We start from the raw sequence: 20,221 nt of genomic DNA, 5'->3' as shown, positions 1-20,221 counted from the left end.
GTTTGCAGAAAATCTGGCAGACAGGAAGGGACTATGAGACAGTATAAGGATGTGACTATGACTATGTGACTGTTTTTCACCCCATTGTTAAGCTCTCAAACATTCAGTTCAGATTCAACTTTAAGAGGAAGACGTGTAACAGATTCACAGATCCACTAAAAACGGATGTATGTCGTATTACTTCGCAATGCTTTCAGAAAACTATAGTAATTGTTGGTTTTCAGAATATCACATAATTGCAATTGTTTTGGTTTTGGAAGCACTGCAACACACCGTGAGACTGTAGGGTGTTACCAATAATTTATTGGTGGGATGGCGTGTCGTATACCGTTAAACCAATAGCCTACGCCAGAAACATTAATTAATTTGATTATCTGTCTTCGTTGTTTAAATTCAGATTTTGTTTGAACGAGCCGTACACGGATCGATCATCCTGGCTGTTTCCTCATAGTGACCCCTCTAATAAAAACCCAAACAATGAGTAGAACATCACGAATTAATTATATGTATCTGAAGACATTTCTGTATGCCATTTTCTCATAATGTATTTATTGTTATCATAAAAACAATCAATATGCGAAATTGGTTCTCATGCGCCACCTATTGGTTATATAATTATACCCGGAAGCAGGGTAATATATGAATTTCCGGTAATGTTAGCGTGTCTGGACCAATGATGTGTGTCTGGACTCCATTAGGGGGTTGCAGCTGTTTTGAGAGAAACAACAACAAAAACGGAGCGACTGAGGGGACTAGTTTACCACAGAGTCAGTGCGTTCTCAGCCGGTTACGAGGGCTGAATCCTGGGAGCTAAGACCTCCTTTCCCACCCGGGGCTTCGCCGGCTTCTAATCACGGCCGCTCTCGGTGAGGAAACTCTGGCCTCCGCTTCCTTCTCCTCCGGCTCGGACACCGACGGAGCGTCGCCGCCCCCGCGGAAGAAACACCGAGCCTCGGCGGCGGAGGGAGCAGGAGAGCCCGGGGCTTCAACAGTTGCGACAGGCCTTTCTGGAGTTGTTTTGGGATTTACTACTACTTCTCCGCATCACCAAGCCACCTCTGCTATTCACTTTAACATAACCCCTGTCAACAATCTTAGCGGCAATAACATGCAATCAAACGGGGAAGGACAAGGACAGGATTCGGAGCTTTCCTGCCTGAACAGCGCACAAAACGGGGAGTCATCCTCGGCTGTGGGAACGCACTCCAATGGGGTTCTAACCAGCACAAACAATGGGAATAGTGTTGGAGCCGGACTGGGGTCTGGGACCTGTGTCGCCTCCACATCCTCGGGGTCGGAGATTGGCTCCATGAAAAAGAAGAAACGACTTTCGCAGTCTGAGGAAGATGTCATTCGATTAATAGGACAACATCTCGACGGGTTAGGGCTAAAGTAAGTTTACACGATGTGTCATTCGAACGAAAAGTCCCTGAAGTATACAAGCACATTAAATATTTGTACGTGTTTTGAGCGAAACTGCATGGGGGCAGTTTAACTGAATTCTGCGGTTGACGGACAAACATGGGGGAGGGGGTAGTTAGCTAGCAGGCTAACGTTAGTTGAAGAAGAAGGGGTCCATCTTGCACAATACGGAGTGGGAGCTAGATAGCGCAACTAAATGTTACCTAGCCTTCGTTATGGGGGTTATCACGTTTATACAGAATACAAACACAATTTGTTTGGCTACATTTACCTCGAACCAACTTTCTTCAGTGAGTAGCTAGGCTAGCTAGTTAGTTGAACTATGAGTGTTGTGGGTTGTATTGACGTTATCTAGCGATATATTTTTTTACACGGATTGAAATCGCATTACATCACTTGTAATCCAGCGAAACATCCATAATGACTTGTTTGGCTACAAACAACGTATAACCATAATAGGTATTTAAACAGCCTGTCACGAGGGCCGATTAAATTTGGCCTGTTATTTATACTGTGGCACCAGGTAAAGTAGTTTTCTGCAACGAAATATCTGCATTTAGAGGATTGCGCAAAAGTGCGTAGGGAGAACAACAATAGAGCGGCGATTCGTTTTTCGTTGTATGTTATCCCTTATTTGTCCCTCTCAATGCTTTGGTTTTATTATTACATTGACATTTGGTGTTTACAAAGGGTACGTCGGTATAAGTTTTGCTTGATAAATTGTTGTAAAGTAGAAAACCGGACGGGTCATTTTGTATCCACACTCAGTGGTTCTTATGAGTGGCGGTCGTCTTCAACGACAACAACCATTATCTATTTACAGCCCCCTTATCATACCACTGCACTGTTGCGTTTCTTTCGATCTACTTATGTGATCAGACGTTGTCATATTTGTCTGCAAATAATAGTCTGTATCACTCATGTCAACAATGTCAGTGATATTTACCTCGTTTTATCATTATTGGTGGCTGGTGAAGTAGTCAGAACGGCTTCCCCACTGGGGTATGGTTTCATGACTGCGCTTGAATTCGCGTCTAACCAGCAGTTTTAGATTAGAAACGTTGGTTGAATCTAATAATAGATGGCGCAAGCTGAACCCATCAGGACTCGGCAGGAAAAACTATATTTTGAGCCCTCCATGGCTAAATCGGCCCCTGTCACCATAATTAACTCTTAATGCAGTGTTCGATAGACCCAGGCTGCTACTGCTCGCCACTGACTGTGTGGAAGTGGGACTGACATTACACAGTGTCTTTATATGGGAAATATGCATTGTCTGCTATGGCCCTGACGACCCAACGTTTCAAATGTGGAAGTGAGAACCATGTCAGACACAGCAGGGTGAAGCTGAAAACACTCTGCTGCGCCACTCTTCTTTGATACCTGAGGATGATGTCATCATGCCTTGGCGTCAGTACACCCCCCCCCCCCTCCACTCCATTTTAGCACAGACACCTTTTCCAGCACACTTATAGCACTCACAGTTGTCTGGTCTAGAATGATAACAAATGCCACTTGTCTTATTGGTGGATATGGTTTTAGATGTTATGTTTGTTTTTCTCCCTCATTCTTTCCTTTGTCTGTCTGATATAACATATCAGGTCCATTGTCTGTCTTGTTGGCCAACATTACGCAAACGTTTGCTATAAACAAACATTTAGGCAATCAGTGTTTAATCTACCTCTGTGATCAATCGGATTTTGGGCTGACATTTCAGTTCCTTTACATTCTGTCTGTTCTTGTCTGTCTTGTTGTTCAAATGTTCAGTTAACTTTGCAGGAAACATGTGAGGTAACGTTTCCCCCCTCTCTTCTCCGCAGTCAAACAGTGGACCTGCTAATGCAGGAGTCGGGCTGCAGACTGGAACATACCTCAGCCACGAAGTTCCGCAACCACGTCATGGAGGGGGAGTGGGACAAGGTGGGTCCCTGGTTACCATGGTTACAGCTGCACCTATAATGCTACGCTTAAGTTTACAGACAGTACCGATAACATGGTTCTGTTACTAAGTGTAAGTATCTATCACATGTACAACACCAATGTTAGTCTACATATGGAGTAGATGTACAGTGCTATTAATAAACATAGGTGCCAATCAATAAAAGATTGGAACTCTGTGAAACAAACATATATGTATGTTCCTGGTAAGGGTTTTTTAGTAATGTGTTATTTGATTATAAAACTAGCTCATTTGGCTGAACTTTCTCTTCTACATTGACACAATGCTCTCATTCCAAGAGCCTTCTGTTTGTAAAAATGTATATCATGTTACATTTTTTATCCCATAAATGTACAGATATAAAATGGCTCCACACTCCATAAAAATGACCGTTTTTGGCTTCCTACACTGAGAAAGTGTTTGTTGCCTTGTAGTGGTAAACTGTTTTGATTTGCTGTTTTTGTGGAGAGGAAGTGCTGAGCCAACTATTTGTCTCCCCCTGCCCCTCTCTTTGTTTTGGTCCAGGCTGAGAATGATCTCAACGAGCTGAGAGCACTGATGCATTCTCCGAACGCTATTGTGGTAAGCCCAAACCTGACCTCTTAGACATTCAGCCATGCAGTGAAAGGGTATACACAGGTTCTAGAACGGTTCTTTCCCAAACCTGACTGTTCTAGATTAGAAAGTCGGTAGCAGGTAGCCTAGCGGCTAAGAGCGCTAGGCTAGTAACAGCAAAAGGTCGCTGGTTAGAATCCTCAAGCCGACGAGGTGCCTGTATGCCCTTGAGCAAGCCACTTAACACTAATTGCTCCTGTATGTTGCTCTAGGTAGGAACATCTGCTAAATAATTTAAATATATAGTCCCCCCTTTGTGAGGCATATCCTTTCTGTCTGTGGAATTTCAAGTGTTTCCCGGAATGCCTTGGAGGGACTGACTGGAATGTTTATAACAGGTATCCTCATACATGGGTGTATAATATCCTGCATTTAGTAATTTGCTTGTCAGATGGTAAGTGTAGGGAATGTTTCTCAATTACATTTTGCCACCACTAGTATTATTTGACAAGAACAACAAATATCCATGCATATTCTGATGGAGCCCTGAAATGGAGTTCATATACAGGACCAGTCAAAAGTTTGGACACCTACTCATTCACGTGTTTTTTTTATTTATACTATCTTCTACGTTGTAGAATATTAGTGAAGACATCAACTATGAAGTAACACACATGGAATCATGTAGTGTTAAACATATTTGAGATTTTTCAAAGTAGCCACCTTGGTGACAGCTTTGCACTCTTGGCATTCTGTTAACTAGCTTCGTGAGGTAGTCTCCTAGAATTCATTTGAGTTAACAGGTGTGCTTTGTTAAAAGTGAATTTGTGGAATTCCTTTCCTTAATGCGTATGATCCAATCAGTTGTGTAGGGGTAGTATACAGAAGATAGCCCTATTTGGTAAAAGACCAAGCCCTATTATGGCAAGAACAGCTCAAATTAGCAAACAGAAACGACAGACCATCATTACTTTAGGACATGAAGATCAGTCAATGCGGAACATTTCAAGACCGTTGAAAGTTTCTTCAAGTGCAATCGCAAAAACCATCAAGCACTGTGATTAAACTGACTCTCATGAGGATCGCCACAGGAAATGAAGCCCCAGAGTTACCTCTGCTGCAGAGGATAAGTTCATTAGAGTTAACTGTACCTCAGATTACAGCCCAAATAAATGCTTCACAGAGTTCAAGTAACAAACACATCTCAATATCAACTGTCCAGAGGAGATTGCATGAATCAGGCCTTCATGGTCGAATTGCTGCAAAGAAACCACTTCTAAAGGACACCAATAAAGAGGAGAGACTTGCTTGGGCCAAGAAATCCAAGCAAATGGACATTAGACCGTCGGAAATCTGTCCTTTTGTCTTGATGAGTCCAACTTTGAAATTTTTGGTTCCAACTAAAGTAGGTGAACGGATCTCCACACATGTGGTTCCCACCATGAAGCATGGAGGTGATGGTGCCTTGCTGGTGACACTGTCAGTGATTTATTTAGAGTTTTAAGGCACAACTTTTGACTGGTACTGTATATCATTCAGCGCTTCTGTGATTTGTAAATTATAGGAGTTTCCTCTCCCATGGGTACAGCACGTTCATATGTCAACTAAAGAACACTGAGGACTGCAGCTAGACTAATTTATACTTATCAGACCTAGCTAGCTCATTAGGACACAGGATAGACTAGATATCAAAATGGCCTCCTATGGCTTAGCTTAGTCTTGCACCTGTGGAGTTTCATGTCGCATACTTACTAGCTAGTCTTGTTATTGTGAATACAATCAGTTTTCTGAATGTTTAAAAACAAATAGCTAGTTTTTGCCCTGCATTATACCAAGACTGCATGCAATATATACTCACACAAAAGTATGTGGACACCCCTTCAAATATGTGGATTTGGCTATTTCATTAGTTAATGTGACGACTGTTGTTCATCGAATGATTAAAGTTTCTAATTGCGTGATTAATTGAATCAAGCCATTATTAACTCATTAACCTGGGGCACCATGGGAAAACTAGTTTTTATTGGGTTTCTATTTCCCAAATTAACTCACAGAATATCAGAATATCGATTTTACAACAGCCGCTGATTAACCAGTTACCTCTACTAATCTCGTTCTGAATGTCGTATAGCCGTGAATCTGCACGGACCCGGGTCTCACCAATGAGTCCCTACCACACAAATCTTAGTTGAATATTTATTTACTAAAAAGCTGAAATGATGATAAAAGATAGACAAAACACATTATAGGCTATTGATTAGAACTTAGTATAACGGGCCAACACACTAACGGGCCAACACACTTAGTATAACGGGCCAACACACTACCCAAAATGGGGATTTCAAAGAGAGAGAGAAAAAAAAGTACACGAGAAATATACATTTGGGTGAATTTGTCAGCTATGCTATTCTAACCCTAGCCTTGCCCCAAACTGCCGCTCTTATGGGTCAGAATATAATGATGTAATTGCGTGGAGATGATCTCCGAGGATTCTCTGCGTGGACCGGTCAGGCTGCTCGAGGACTCACTACTCCGGCGCACCTCTCTGGCCGTCCTCCCGATGTCTGTGTCCTTTTGGCTTAGGAGTCTGTTCCCTCACCCTTTGCTCTGGAAGAGGATAGACAGCTCTGCAGCTCAGAGCTCACAGCATAGGAATGAAACCCGTTAGATACCATGATTCGATGGGAGATGGAGGCTAGCTGGTTCGACTTGAATTCACCTGCTTAGACACAGCTACTCATCCGTAGCTTGGGTAGAAAATAATTTATTTGTCTTCAAACTTGCGTTCCGTTCTGGGTTCGTTGACTTTTTAGTCCTTTACTGCAGCTTGGGTCACGTAGTCTCCTGTGAAGTCTTCACTCACAGGTTTTATACCCTTGGGTCCGAAGTGTTACGCCTTTAGGGCAATACTCCGGGCGTACCAAGTTAATGAGACATGGTCTAGATTTTATTCAAATCCAATTTTAGACAACTAACTAAACATTTCATCTTCCCCAAAACATTCTCTTCGATTTGGATATTTTCCATACAACTTACAATGTATAAACATCAAACATATAGTAGAAAAACCCTTCACATTACAACGTTTTCATAATAACGTCGTCTATTAACCTTTTAATAACAAAACAAAAATGACATATATTTTCATATTCCATCTATTGTCATGACCACCCTTTATTTCATGTTTAATGTTCTGAGGCTGGTTGGTTCTCCATAGTAACAGGACAAAGGAATTTGTCTGTGGCCTGAGATTTACCAGGGGTGTGAGGGGTCATAAAACCCTCACATCTTCAGACCCCTAGATCTCTCCTCCTCTGTTGGGGTTGAGAGATAATCTGTAGGGTTGTGGTCTCCTGTAACCTGACCTGATCAGGACAGTCATGACACCGCCATGGACAAACGTCAGTAGAATGGCCTTACTGAAGAGCTCAGTGAATTGTAGTGTGGCACTGGCATAGGATGCCACCTTTCCATAAAGTCAGTTTGTCAATTTTCTGCCCTGCTAAAGCTGCCCCGGTCAACTGTAAGTGCTGTTATTTTGCAGTGACAATGTCTAGGAGCAACAACAGCTCATCCACGAAGGGGTAGGCCACACTCAAAGAACTCGACGGCTGAAGTCTCTCCTCGGTTGCAACACACACTACAGAGTTCCAGACTGCCTCTGGAAGCTACCTCAGCTGTTTGTCGGGAGCTTCAGGATATGGGTTACCATGGCTGAGCAGCCTCTCACAATGCCTAAAATCACCATGCACAATGCCAAGCGTTGGCTGGATTGGTGTAAAGCTTGCCGCCATTGGACCCTGGAGCAGTGGAAATGCGTTCTCTGGAGTGATGAACGCTACCAGCTCCAATACCTAGTGCCAATTGTAAAGTTTGGTGAATGAGGAATAATAACCCTGGGGCTGTTTTTCATGGTTCGGCTAGACCCCTTAGTTTCAGTGAAGGGAAAACTTAATGTTACAGCATGCAATGCCATTCTAAATGATTATGCCTTTCCTGTTTCTGCATGACAATAACCCTGTGCACTGAGTGAGGTCCATACAGAAATGGTTTGCTGTGATTGGTGTGGAATAACTAGACTGGTCTGCACAGAGCCCTGCCCTCAATCCCGTCGAACACCTTTGGGATGATTTAGAACACAGACTGTGAGCCAGGCCTAATCACCCAACACCAACTCCATGCTAATGTCCATGATTGTGGAATGATATGTTTGACGAGCATGTGTCCACATACTTTTGGTAATGTAGTGTATGTCAACCTGGAATGGCTGCTCTTATGATTATGGTTGGCACTTGACGATGGTAATTTACATACCAGAGTCATAGATATAATTGAAAACATATGTGTCTCTTTTACGTTGCCTTACCTCGTTTCTTGGACTGTGATAGACACCGCAGGCCCATGATAAGACAGACTCCCTTTTTTATTAATACCAGAAGTATCACAACTGACCAAAATACCCAGACTGGTTAACACTCTTGTTTGTTGTTACAAGTATTAACTTGAACAAGGAAGTGGCCAGTTACAACTGGCATAGTGAGGTCTCTGGGGTTAAGCCAACGCCCACCATGTGCCCCCAAGTCCAACCATAGGCGCCTGTTTACTCTCACCATGGCAATTCTGCCTGTCACACAAACGATGTTGGTATGAGTGCCTGCCTCCTTTGGAGCACAGGATTAGTCGTCGGGGGGTTGATTTGAATCTATCAACACCCCTCCTCCCACTCGTTTTCTCATACTTCCTCAACCCTCTCCATGTCGACCTTTCTCTTCTCCATCTATCTCTACCCCTTTCCTTCCCTCCCTCTCTCTATAGCGTATGAAGTTCCTGCTCCTGCAGCAGAAGTATCTGGAGTACCTGGAGGATGGGAAGGTTCTCGAGGCGTTGCAGGTGCTCAGGGGAGAGCTCACACCGCTCAAGTATAACACAGACCGCATCCATGTTCTCAGCGGGTACGTCATCACATAACAGTGCCACACACACACACACACACGCGCAGTCAGTATGCCGTTGTAGTCCCTTCTGATCACATCAATCAACTATCGCAAACAGGATTCACATACTCAGTTCATCTATCACTTGATTGACTTGTGTTGACTACTTGACTTATGTTAACTACTTGACTTATGTTAATCATCAACTTTTACGCTGTCAAGGACAACGTGGACAGCATCCAAATAATCAGCATGAAAATAAAACAATAATGCCAACTGCTGCATACAGACACTCAATAGGTATATCAGTCTGTCCATTAGGCAGTTATTGAAGACATGGATTATAAGGACAAACTAACAACCAACTTTGCATCAGTGGTTGATCATTCTTCATTGTCCTAGTTCAATCTGTGTCTTTGGAGTAATAACCAGGTTATACAGTGTTACTACGGTAAATACAGGTTAGTGATACTGTTATTATGGGTTATGCATAACAGTGATGTATCCAGAGGTGTGTGTTGTAGTCTGATTCACATTGTGTTGTGTAGGTATCTGATGTGTAGCCATGCAGAAGACCTGCGTGCCAAGACTGAGTGGGAGGGCAAAGGCACAAATTCCCGCTGCCGACTACTGGACAAGCTACAGAGTGAGAACAGTGACATTTTAAGTACTTTATTTTAATCCACAAATCACATCACATAGTAAAATATTTGAATCCACAAATCACATTACATAGTAAAATATTTGAATCCACAAATCACATTACGTAATAAAATATTCAAATATTTCAAAGGTCTTTGATGCAAGGACGTGTAAGGAAACAAAAAGCACCTTTTCCTCCACACAGTTAGGCTGCCCATAACAGCTGGAACAGAGCAGACTACCTAGCCAGTTGTTTTGCTTAAGTAGGCCTGTAATCTGAAGCCCATCTACCATAAGCTTACGTACAGAACCAGTCAAAAGTTTGGACACCTACTCATTCAAGGGTTTTTCTTTATTTGTACTATTTTCTACATTGTAGAGCAATAGGGAAAGGGGATACCTTGTCAGTTGTACAACTGAATGCCTTCAACTGAAATGTGACTTACGCATTTAACCCAACCCCTCTGCCTTAATCGATGTCCGCGTCTTCGGCGCCCTGGGAACAGTGGGTTAACTGCCTTGCTCAGGGGCAGGATGACTTTTTTTTATTATTTTTTTTATTTTTTATAAACCTTGTCAGCTCGGGGATTCAAGAAGACATCAAAACTATGAAATTACACACATGGAATCATGTAGTAACCAAAAAAGTGTTAAACGAATCTAAACATATATTTTAGATTCTTCAAAGTAGACACCCTTTTCTTTTGATGACAGCTTTGCACACTCTTGGCAGTCTCTCAACCAGCTTCACCTGGAATGCTTTTCTAACAGTCTTGAAGGAGTTCCCAAATATTCTGAGCACTTGTTGGCTGCTTTTCCTTTACTCCCATCTCATCCCAAACCATCTCAATTGGGTTGAGGTCGGGGGATTGTGGAGGCCAGGTCATCTGATGCAGCAATCATCACTCTCCTTCTTGGTCAAATATCCCTAACACAGCCTGGAGGTATGTTGGGTCATTGTCCTGATGAAAAGCAAATGATACACCATCCCATCTGGTTTGAGCTTAGTTGGACTATCGCTGCAGAATGCTGTGGTAGCCATGCTGGTTAAGTGTGCCTTCAATTCTAAATAAATCAGACGGTGTCACCAGCAAGGCACCATCACACCACCTCCATGCTTCACGGTGAGAACCACACATGCGGAGATCATCCGTTCAGCTACTCTGCGTCTCAAAAAGACATGGCAGTTGGACTCAGACCAACGGACAGATTTCCACTGGTGTTTCTTGGCCCAAACAAGTATCTTCTTATTATTGGTGTCATTTTAGTAGTGGTTTCTTTGCATCAATTTGACGCTGAGGGCCTGATTTCATGCAGTCTCCTCTGAACAGTTGATGCGTCTGTGACTTGAACTCTGAAGCATTTATTTGGGCTGCAATTTCTGAGGCTGTTAACTCTAATGAACTTATCCTCTGCAGCAGAGGTAACTCTGCATCTTCCTTTCCTGTGGCGGTTCTCATGACAGCCAGTTTCAGCTTGATGGTTTTTGCGACTACACTTGAAGAAACTTTCAAAGTTCTTGAAATGTTCCACATTGACTGACCTTCATGTCCTAAAGTAATGATGCATTGTCATTTCTCTTTGCTTATTTGAGCTGTTCTTGCCATAATATGGACTTGGTCTTTTACCAAATAGGGCTACCTTCTGTCTACCACCCCTACTGTGTCACAACACAACCGATTGGCTCAAATGCGTTAAGAAGGAAAAATTCCACAAAGGAACTTTTTACATTTAATTAATTTATTTAACCTTTTATTTAACCAGGTAGGCAATTTGAGAACAAGTTCTCGTTTACAATTGCGACCTGGCCAAGATAAAGCAAAGCAGTTCGACACATACAACGACAGAGTTACACCTGGAGTAAAACAAACATACAGTCAATAATACAGTATAAACAAGTCTATATAACAAGGCACAACTGTTAATGGAAATGCATTGCAGATGACTACCTCATGAAGCTGGTTGAGAGAATGCCAAGTGTGCAAAGCTGTCAAGGCAAAGGGAGGCTAATTAAAATATATTTTGATTTGTTTAACGCTTTTTGCTTACTACATGATTCTATATGTGTTATTTCGTAGTTTTGATGTCTTCAATATTGTTCTACAATGTAGAACATAGTAAAAATATAGAAAAACCCTTGAATGAGTAGGTGTCCAAACTTTTGACATGTATTGTACGTGGCCCAAACTGCCAAATATAATCGCCACCAACTTGCATATGTATCGCAGACTTTCCAAGCGTGACATTAGGGGCTGGTATTGAAGGAACTTTTCACAAAAGGCCTGCTCCATGTAACAATGGAATGAGCAGCCCACTTCCAAAATCAGCACTTCCTTCTGGTCTCCTCCCACAACAACAATATTTGACTTATTCGGCATAAAAGAAAATACATTTTCATCAAACCAGGCTCTTCTGACAAGAGCACGGTTTGAACATTGCCTTGAGAAAATATTCACACTTTGATTTACAAGGTGGGATTCAAATGTGTCTTCTTCTTTTTGTCAACTATCTACACAAAATAATCAGTGAAAGCGGAAGAAATTCTAACATTTGTTAATAAAAATGTAAAATATTGAAAAAGAGAACACATCTTGGTTTTCAACCCCCTGAGTCAATACATGTTAGAATCACCTTGGCACCAATTCTTTCTGGGTAAGTCCCTCTAAGAGTTTTCCCATCCTGGATTGTGTAAAAGTTGCCCATTTCTAATGATCTGTCAAATTGGTTGTTGAACATTGCTAGTCAACCATTTTCAAGTGTTGCCGTAGAAATTCAAGTAGATTGAAGTCAAATTTGTAACTTGCCCACTTTGGAACATTCACTGGCTTCTTGGTAAGCAACTCCAGTGTAGTTTTGGCCTTGTGTTTTATGTTTTTCGTCTGCTGAAAGGTGAATTCATCTCCCAGTGTCTGGTGGAAAGCAGACTGAAGCAGGTTTTCCTCTAGGATTTGCCTGTACTTAGCTCCATGCTGTTTTATTATTTACTCTCCAGTCCTTAACAATTAACGTGTTTTATTGGATTTTCCCCAAACATAACACTTTGTATTCAGGACAAAAGTGAATTGCTGTGCCGCATTTGTTGCAGCTTTACTTTAGTGCCTTGTTGCAAACAATGTATGTTTTGGAATATTTGTATTCAGTATAGGCTTAGTTTTTTTTCACTCTGTCAACTAGGTTAGAATTGTGGCGTAACTAGAATGTTGTTGATCCTTCAGTTTTCTTCAAGCATATACATTAAACTCTTAACTGTTTCAAAGTCACCATTGGCTTCATGGCAAAATCCCTGAGCGGTTTCTGAAGTATGCCTGTGTCTTTGTAGTGACTAGGTGTCTGTATTGATACACCATCCAAAGTGTAATTAATAACTTTACCATGCTCAAAGGGATATTCAATATCTGCTATGTGTGGGTTACAGAGATTGAGGTAGTCATTCAAAAATCATGTTAAAAACACATTGCACACAGTGGCTATCTTATACACACACATACTCTCACATGGTTTCGCAGGGGTCTAGGGATGTACTTCAGACTGGACTATAGTTTAACTCCTGCCTCTGGTCCTTTTCTCCAACCCTCTCCAGCATACTTGCCCCCGTCGGTGATGCTGCCGCCACGCCGGCTGCAGACCCTGCTGAGACAGGCTGTGGAGCTGCAGAGGGACCGCTGCCTCTACCATAATACCAAACTGGACAGCAGCTTGGACTCTGTCACCTTGCTCCTGGACCACGTCTGCAGCCGGTCAGCAACGCACTCAGGGTGACAGTTTCTGCCAAACACAGATGAAATGTGCAAAAAAAACTTAACCTGACAACCCTTTTCTTTCTGCGGTTTTTACAGTACACATCGGTAAAGATGGTGGCAATAATCTATGCAGATATAAAGAAAAGCATGTGTTTTAATATAGGGTCTTTGTGTATTATAGAGTTTTCCTGACCCCTTGACCTGACTTGGGGGAACTCAGGGCCCACATGGTCAGGAAAAGCTCAGAACCTATGTATAACCATTGCATGTAATGCAATAACGAGCTGCAATTTTCTGAACTCGTTTTGTACGCCAGTGTCCTGTGTGTTTGGAATGGTACGTTTTTTTTCTGTCACTTTTGCGCACTACAGGAGTTTAGTGGACATAAAATATCACCCTCAATCGTTTACCAACTCCCTCTCACCCGTAGTGCCTCTGTCCTCTTCATTCTATACCTTCCTTTCTCCACTATCCTCTTGTATTTTCTTCTCATCCTCCCCATTTCTCTCGCCTTTTTATTTAAACCTTGGACCTTGGATGACCTCTCTCTCCTGGTTGACCATACCCACAGGAAGCAGTTTCCGTGCTACACACAGCAGATCCTCACAGAGCATTGTAACGAGGTGTGGTTCTGTAAATTCTCCAACGACGGCACGAAGCTGGCCACCGGCTCCAAAGACACTACCGTCATCATCTGGCAGGTGGACCCTGTGAGTACCACGCTGAGCCCATTTCCCCCACATTTCCCCCGCTGTGTACATTCCCACTATATGCCATATAGGATGAGTCATCTCCTGCATTAATGGGAAAGATGGCCACTGCTGGTGTAGGCAACTAGATTCTGCCACAGGATGATTTTGGTTGGAGTGAACATAATTATAATTTGCACACTGCAAATTGACCGCAACTAAGCCTCTTGCAGACCCCTGATCCACTGTCTTCCCATTCGTGCTTTGCGCTAACCCAGAGCCTGGTCTGTGTGGTGTCTAGGAGAGCCACCAGTTGAAGCTGCTGCGGACCCTAGAGGGCCATGCCTACGGTGTGTCCTACCTAGCCTGGAGCCCTGATGACACCTACCTGATCGCCTGCGGGCCTGATGACTGCTCTGAACTCTGGCTCTGGAATGTCCCGGTATGGCAATCCCCACACTTATACACATACACACTGGGACATCCCTATATGGACAATCCCTGCGTGCCCACACACACTGGAACAGCCAGGTATTGCAACCCACACACACACCGCCCGGCAACGCTGTCTATTGGTGCAGGCATACACTGCAACCGTCCAGGACGAAGATTGATTTGAGTTAATTAGATAAATAGAAATGTCAATTCATGTAACTTATTGGCCAGATAGTTCCTGATTTTATTGGGACTGATAAAAACAGCTGTGCAGTGGACCTCCAGGCTGGGAACTCTTCAGTGTCTGTGTACTGACTGAGTGGTTTTTGTCCCCTGCTGGGCAGACGGGAGAGTTGCGGACCAAGATGAGCCAGTCCCACGAGGACAGTCTGACCAGTGTGGCTTGGAACCCTGATGGGAAACGGTTCGTCACCGGGGGACAGAGGGGACAATTCTACCAGTGTGTAAGTATTGGTGGGTGTGTGTGAGATCTATCCACCAGATATACTAGTTGGTTCTTCCAGTTTGTCCTGCCAGCGTGTGATTAGTGGGGAGACCACAGGGTGATCTGTGAGGAGGATACAGGACAGTGGGGAGGGACTAATACAGCATTGAATATGGACATGCTACTTTTAGATTTGCAGCTTGACGCTTTTATTGATTAGCTGACTAGACAGGAACCTGCTGACCTCCAAAAAGATTGTCAGGATCTAATGTGTCTGTTTCTATTTGTGCAATTGCCAAAATGTGTGTCTGATTTTCTAGGAGCATGGGCGATACCGTTATGGACTGGCCTGTGTGTGATTTGATTGATTCCCAGAATCTGGACTATATCCATTTGGACCTATGTATTGATTGTGTTATGGTAGGACCTGGATGGTAACCTGTTGGACTCATGGGAGGGCGTACGTGTGCAGTGCCTCTGGTGTGTGGGGGACGGCAGGACAGTGCTAGCGTCTGACACACACCAGCGGATCCGGGGTTACAACTTTGAGGACCTAACGGACAGAAACATGTGAGGGCTGTATTAATGAGTAGATAACTGAAAATATGTAAAGGGCACGTTGACAGATGTATTAATAATAAATGCATGATTTATATATTAACAAATGATACATGAGTTACTCAGTGTTTTATAATTAGATTTATTAATACAAATTAAGCAATACTGGAGCACTTAATGCGCTCTGAATTACTAATCTTACATATAGAATTCTCTATGCAGATATTGAACAGAACACAGACTAGTAATTGATCATTGTTGTGAATTTCTCTTACAGAGTTCAGGAGGACCATCCTATCATGTCTTTCACTGTTTCCAAGAACGGAAGATTAGCTTTGCTAAATGTAGCAACTCAGGTGAGTGGGGATATGGTGCCATACTTGAACACTGAAGTGTGTGTGTGGAGTCATTGGACTAGTGTCTGGGTGGGAGATTAAGGAGTTTGTGGCAATGCTAATGGTTGTCTTTAGTGTCTAACTGCTCCCATTACCCCCCCACCCTACAGGGAGTGCATCTTTGGGATCTGCAGGACCGGGTGTTGGTTCGGAAGTACCAGGGTGTGACCCAGGGCTTCTACACCATCCACTCCTGCTTCGGAGGACACAATGAAGACTTCATCGCCAGCGGCAGTGAAGGTACACCCAGAGACCCAACAGCAACCATTTTAGGCATCAACTACTCCTTATGCTCAGGATTGGGGAAATGACTGATATTGAGCCCTAGAACAAACATGTTCACCTCTGTGTCCCTCACTATGGTTTCATTCAAATTATCTCTCAAACACATGCAGAGACTTTGCCTTGCAGCATATAATAGGGAGGTTGACCTTGCCACTTTAAAAAAATATTAATACCATTGTTCCCCCTCTTCCTCTCCTCTCTCTTATGTCCTCCACCTTTCCTCTCCCTCTCTTACCCTTCCTCCCCTCCTCACTTTACCCCCTCAGACCATAAGGTGTATATCTGGCACCGCCGCAGTGAGCTGCCCATCGCTGAGCTGACAGGGCACACTCGCACAGTCAACTGCGTTAGCTGGAACCCCATCATCCCAGGCCTCATGGCCTCCGCCTCGGACGACGGCACTGTGCGTGTCTGGGGCCCCGCACCCTTCCTCGACACACAGGAGGTGGATGGGCTCAACGGTAACTACCACTAGCATTTTGTTAGCACAGTGGCTGTAAAACAGCGAAAGGTGTTACAAGTAATTAATGTCCCTCATCTTTCCCCAGAGAACTGCAGCAACATGGACAGTTGATGGTGACTTTGGAATGGAAGACTTTTTTTCTCTTTTACCAACCGACAACAAATAAACATCAAAACAAATCCTAGACCTAACAAAACAGAAATAAAAGTAAATCAGTTGCGTCTCATGACCTGGCAAAACTGTGGAGGTGAGGATGAACACACTCTTAGAAAACCAGGTCTTCATCCAGAACCAGTGACCCGGAAAATCCGATCCACTGGTACTCCCTGTGGCTTCCTCCTCCTCCACCCCTCTCCCAAACAAGGCCACAGCCAAACCAGGGGCTCTCCCCTGAATCTTCCCCTGGAAGCCCACCTCCTGCCTGGCTGACAGGCACGGTGTCCCGCACCTGATCTCTCCAGACAGCCATTACAGACCAGCCGCACTAATTGGACCGCGTCTGTCGCTCTATCATGTGTGTGTGGGAAGGGGGGATATTACAACTCTTCCTTCTATTTGTTTTTTTATCTTCTTCTAACTAGCTCTTTTCTTTGCACTTGAGTTGTTGGATGAAGGCTGAAAATATGCACAAAACCAACCAACCGGCAAAGTAAAACGCTATGCTTATTTTGATGTTCTTTTTTTAACGATAGTAAGCATTTAACAGGTGAATCCTAGGTTTGAACTAGGAGTAGTGGCTGTAGAGTGCTTCAGTGTGAACAATATGCTCTCAATTAGGAAAAGCTATTTTTATCCCTTGTTTAAAGTCTAACAAGAACAAACTCGCTACAAAGTCTCACCCTCTGACTCCCCCCTCCCACTTCGGCTGTTAACAATACAGCACATAGCTCCACAAGATCTACATGTGGGGAGGGGGGGAAAGGTGAACTGTCAAAGGTGAGGGGTCAGTGGTAGCTGGTCTCATGTGAAGCAACCCTTGTGTTGAGTATCTCCCTAAGAAGGACATACTGTTGGCTGTAGAGGTCTGTACATGCAACTTTTGCGGTACACTGAGAACTGCATCTGTCCTTCCTCTTTGTGTATGTGCGTGTGCCCTTCTGTGTGTCTGGGTGTGGTTTGTTTGAGTGAATGCAGGTGCATGCAGACCTGTGTTTTTAGTCACACCAGCAGTCCATCCGTCCGTCCCCCGTCCCCCCCCCGTGAAATTTTAAAGAGGCTTTTAAACCCATTCAGAATTAATCCAAAGCCCCATAGCGACATCTGTCTGTGGAACAAAGAATACTTTAGAGACATTTTTGAAAATTATTTAGCTGGGGCTTTTCTTTTTATATTTCTCCTTACCACCTACCATTGGAAAGGCACTGAGGTATTAGAGTTAAATCTGTTTTGTGGAGGGGAAAAAAATGGAATGACATGCATTTCAACGAGCTGTAAACTGTGATGTGAGAAAAGGGTAATTTCATATGAGGAGGAATTAACGATTGTAGTGTTGGAGAGCGAGGTTTAATGAATGACACATTTTTTTAGAGCGTTCTACCCCCCTAACACAAACACTCCACAAACCCACATGTATACCCAAAACACAACGCTGCGCTTTGAGGTCTACCCCAAGTCACACCTACAAACACTCAATTTCAATATGATCACGTGCCACAATTCCATGAACCCTACACAGTAGTATAGCGTTATTGAAGTTAAAGTTACAGAACCAAACAACCTCCCACATTCAAACGCACACAGGCATATAGCTGCGCTCTTACGTACGTACAGCCCATACGGAGCAAGACCGACTTCTGCACAACACCCCTTTCCTTCTCTCCAGACCTCCTTATCAGTGGTGAAAGCACCATACAGAGCTTTCTTCCTCCAGATTTGGGGTATGTAATGACTATTTTCTGTGAACTGATATTACATGTTTAAAAAGAACTGAAATAATTTGTTTCATTTTTTTGGTTGACCCCTCACTGTATTATCATATTAAAATATAACCAGACAACTGGTGTCCTCTTTTTTAAAATTTAAATCCCGCTTATAATTCATTTAGCCTTTTGTCTTTTGGGTAAAATGTTTACCTTATCCACTACTTCTTACATGTAATCAGTGAATATGCGCACTAACACTCATGCCAATATAATATGAGTGTGGTGGGTTATGCTTTGGGAGTGTGTTACCTTATAAGAGTCTAGAGTTTAAACTGTCTACCCCTCGCCTTTAAAAAGAGACTCTACGGTGATTCAATACTTGCATGTCTGTGGAATAAGACCGGGGGGGGGGGGTCTATTTTTGTGCCACTGTTGGTTGCGGTTGCCATTTCTGCCCTTACCAAAACGCTTGAGACCCAAAAGTGGTGGTGTGTGTAATTTCATGGTCTAAGGTTAGTCTGGAATGGTGTTTCTCCCATTCTTGACCCTTCCATCTCCTGGACCACTGAATGGACTTGAACTCTCCATCCACACCTTATGTCATGTCTGAAAAATTGAGGCAAATCAAAAGTGAAGAACCCAAAAGCTTTCACAACGTTATAATTCACCTGCTGGTGACATTCTATGTCTGTATGCAACTTGGTGTCTACTCTGTTCTTTTGAGTTCCTAGGAATTTTAATGATTTGATGATTCTAATAACTATTTCTCTCTCTGGAGGTGGTAGGGCTTTTTGGGGGAGTAAGGGTTTTTGGTAGCAGATTAAAATAGTTATTGTGGGATGGGGACCTGTTTGCGTTTTTAATGTGTTATTACAAAAGTGATTGTACTGTTTTGTATTGTTGTGTAGGAGAAGTGTTATGTATGCATATTTTCAATAAACATTCAGGGTTTTGAAAAAGAGCTGTGGCCCAGAATACCAAGGGGCTGGAACATAGTCACTCCCTAAGCACAGATACAGGATCAGTTTACCCTAGCCAATCCTATCCACAGTCCCTTATAATCATGAGGGGGTACAGAGCTAAACTGACCTTCGATCAGTGTGAAGGGACAACACGTCTCATCAGACTTTAGAGGAAAGCTTGAGTTCCCAGACTGAAAAGAGGTCTCCATTTTCCTGTGTTTAACTTTGTATTGTTGATTGAGTCACTTGAAAATTTGATGACATTTGGTGTAATTCAGAGAATCCACATGGCAGGAAAGAGGCAAAATGTGCATCAGAGGGGATCAAATGCCAAATGTAGGGGTAAACAAGATCTGTTGCCAATAAAATGTGACTATTTTGACTAAACCATCTTGTTTGAAATACATTTCTAATTTGAGATGCATTTGTGTTGAAGCCATTTTTATCGGCCTGTTATTATACAGGTCATAGGTCTAATTGCAGAACCTCCATCTATAGACCCAAATGTCTCAATTCCACTTTACATTAGCTCACCACCGCCCCCAGGTGGGAAATATGCTTGCAATAACATTTTCCACTTTTTTTTTTACATAACAGCCTACATACAAGAACCCATACAAGAACCCAGTCTATGGTTCAAAGCCTAAATACCCAAGTCAATACAATATCCAACAATTATTCCCTTGTTTGACCTTTACCTGCAGTTTGCAACAATAGGGAAAATATGCCAAATGTGCGTTTTAACTGAGAATCCTGTACGCTACTGACCAGATTCACACATACTCGAAGATGAAATGGTACAATTGCTTAGTTCAAAAAATAATTACTCAAACACGTTCAAAACCATGTTTGTTTTTATTATTTCCTTATTAGAGGATGGAGTCCCACCACGCGT

General features: G+C 43.0%; 1 protein-coding gene across 2 annotated transcripts; it reads left to right on the top strand.

Moving 5' to 3' along the window:
- Nucleotides 1–655: 655 nt before the first annotated feature.
- Nucleotides 656–19,713, top strand: LOC123995168 (WD repeat-containing protein 26-like). 2 transcript variants are annotated; one of them, XM_046298579.1, is made up of 14 exons: nucleotides 656–1,392; nucleotides 3,243–3,342; nucleotides 3,887–3,943; nucleotides 8,732–8,868; nucleotides 9,399–9,496; nucleotides 13,073–13,229; nucleotides 13,804–13,942; nucleotides 14,223–14,363; nucleotides 14,701–14,820; nucleotides 15,226–15,371; nucleotides 15,637–15,715; nucleotides 15,865–15,994; nucleotides 16,306–16,500; nucleotides 16,588–19,713. In XM_046298579.1, exons 1-14 carry the CDS (start codon nucleotides 1,109–1,111, stop codon nucleotides 16,611–16,613), a joined length of 1,809 nt encoding a protein of 602 aa, XP_046154535.1. In that variant the 5' UTR covers nucleotides 656–1,108; the 3' UTR covers nucleotides 16,614–19,713. The 2 variants fall into 2 exon arrangements, with proteins under 2 accessions (XP_046154535.1, XP_046154534.1); XM_046298578.1 differs by having other exon boundaries at nucleotides 13,073–13,247.
- Nucleotides 19,714–20,221: the final 508 nt, after the last annotated feature.

This window comes from Oncorhynchus gorbuscha, linkage group LG14, assembly GCF_021184085.1.
Source record: "Oncorhynchus gorbuscha isolate QuinsamMale2020 ecotype Even-year linkage group LG14, OgorEven_v1.0, whole genome shotgun sequence".
In the NCBI taxonomy this organism is placed as follows: Eukaryota; Metazoa; Chordata; class Actinopteri; order Salmoniformes; family Salmonidae; genus Oncorhynchus; species Oncorhynchus gorbuscha.
This window is presented reverse-complemented; position numbering and strand designations above follow the sequence as displayed.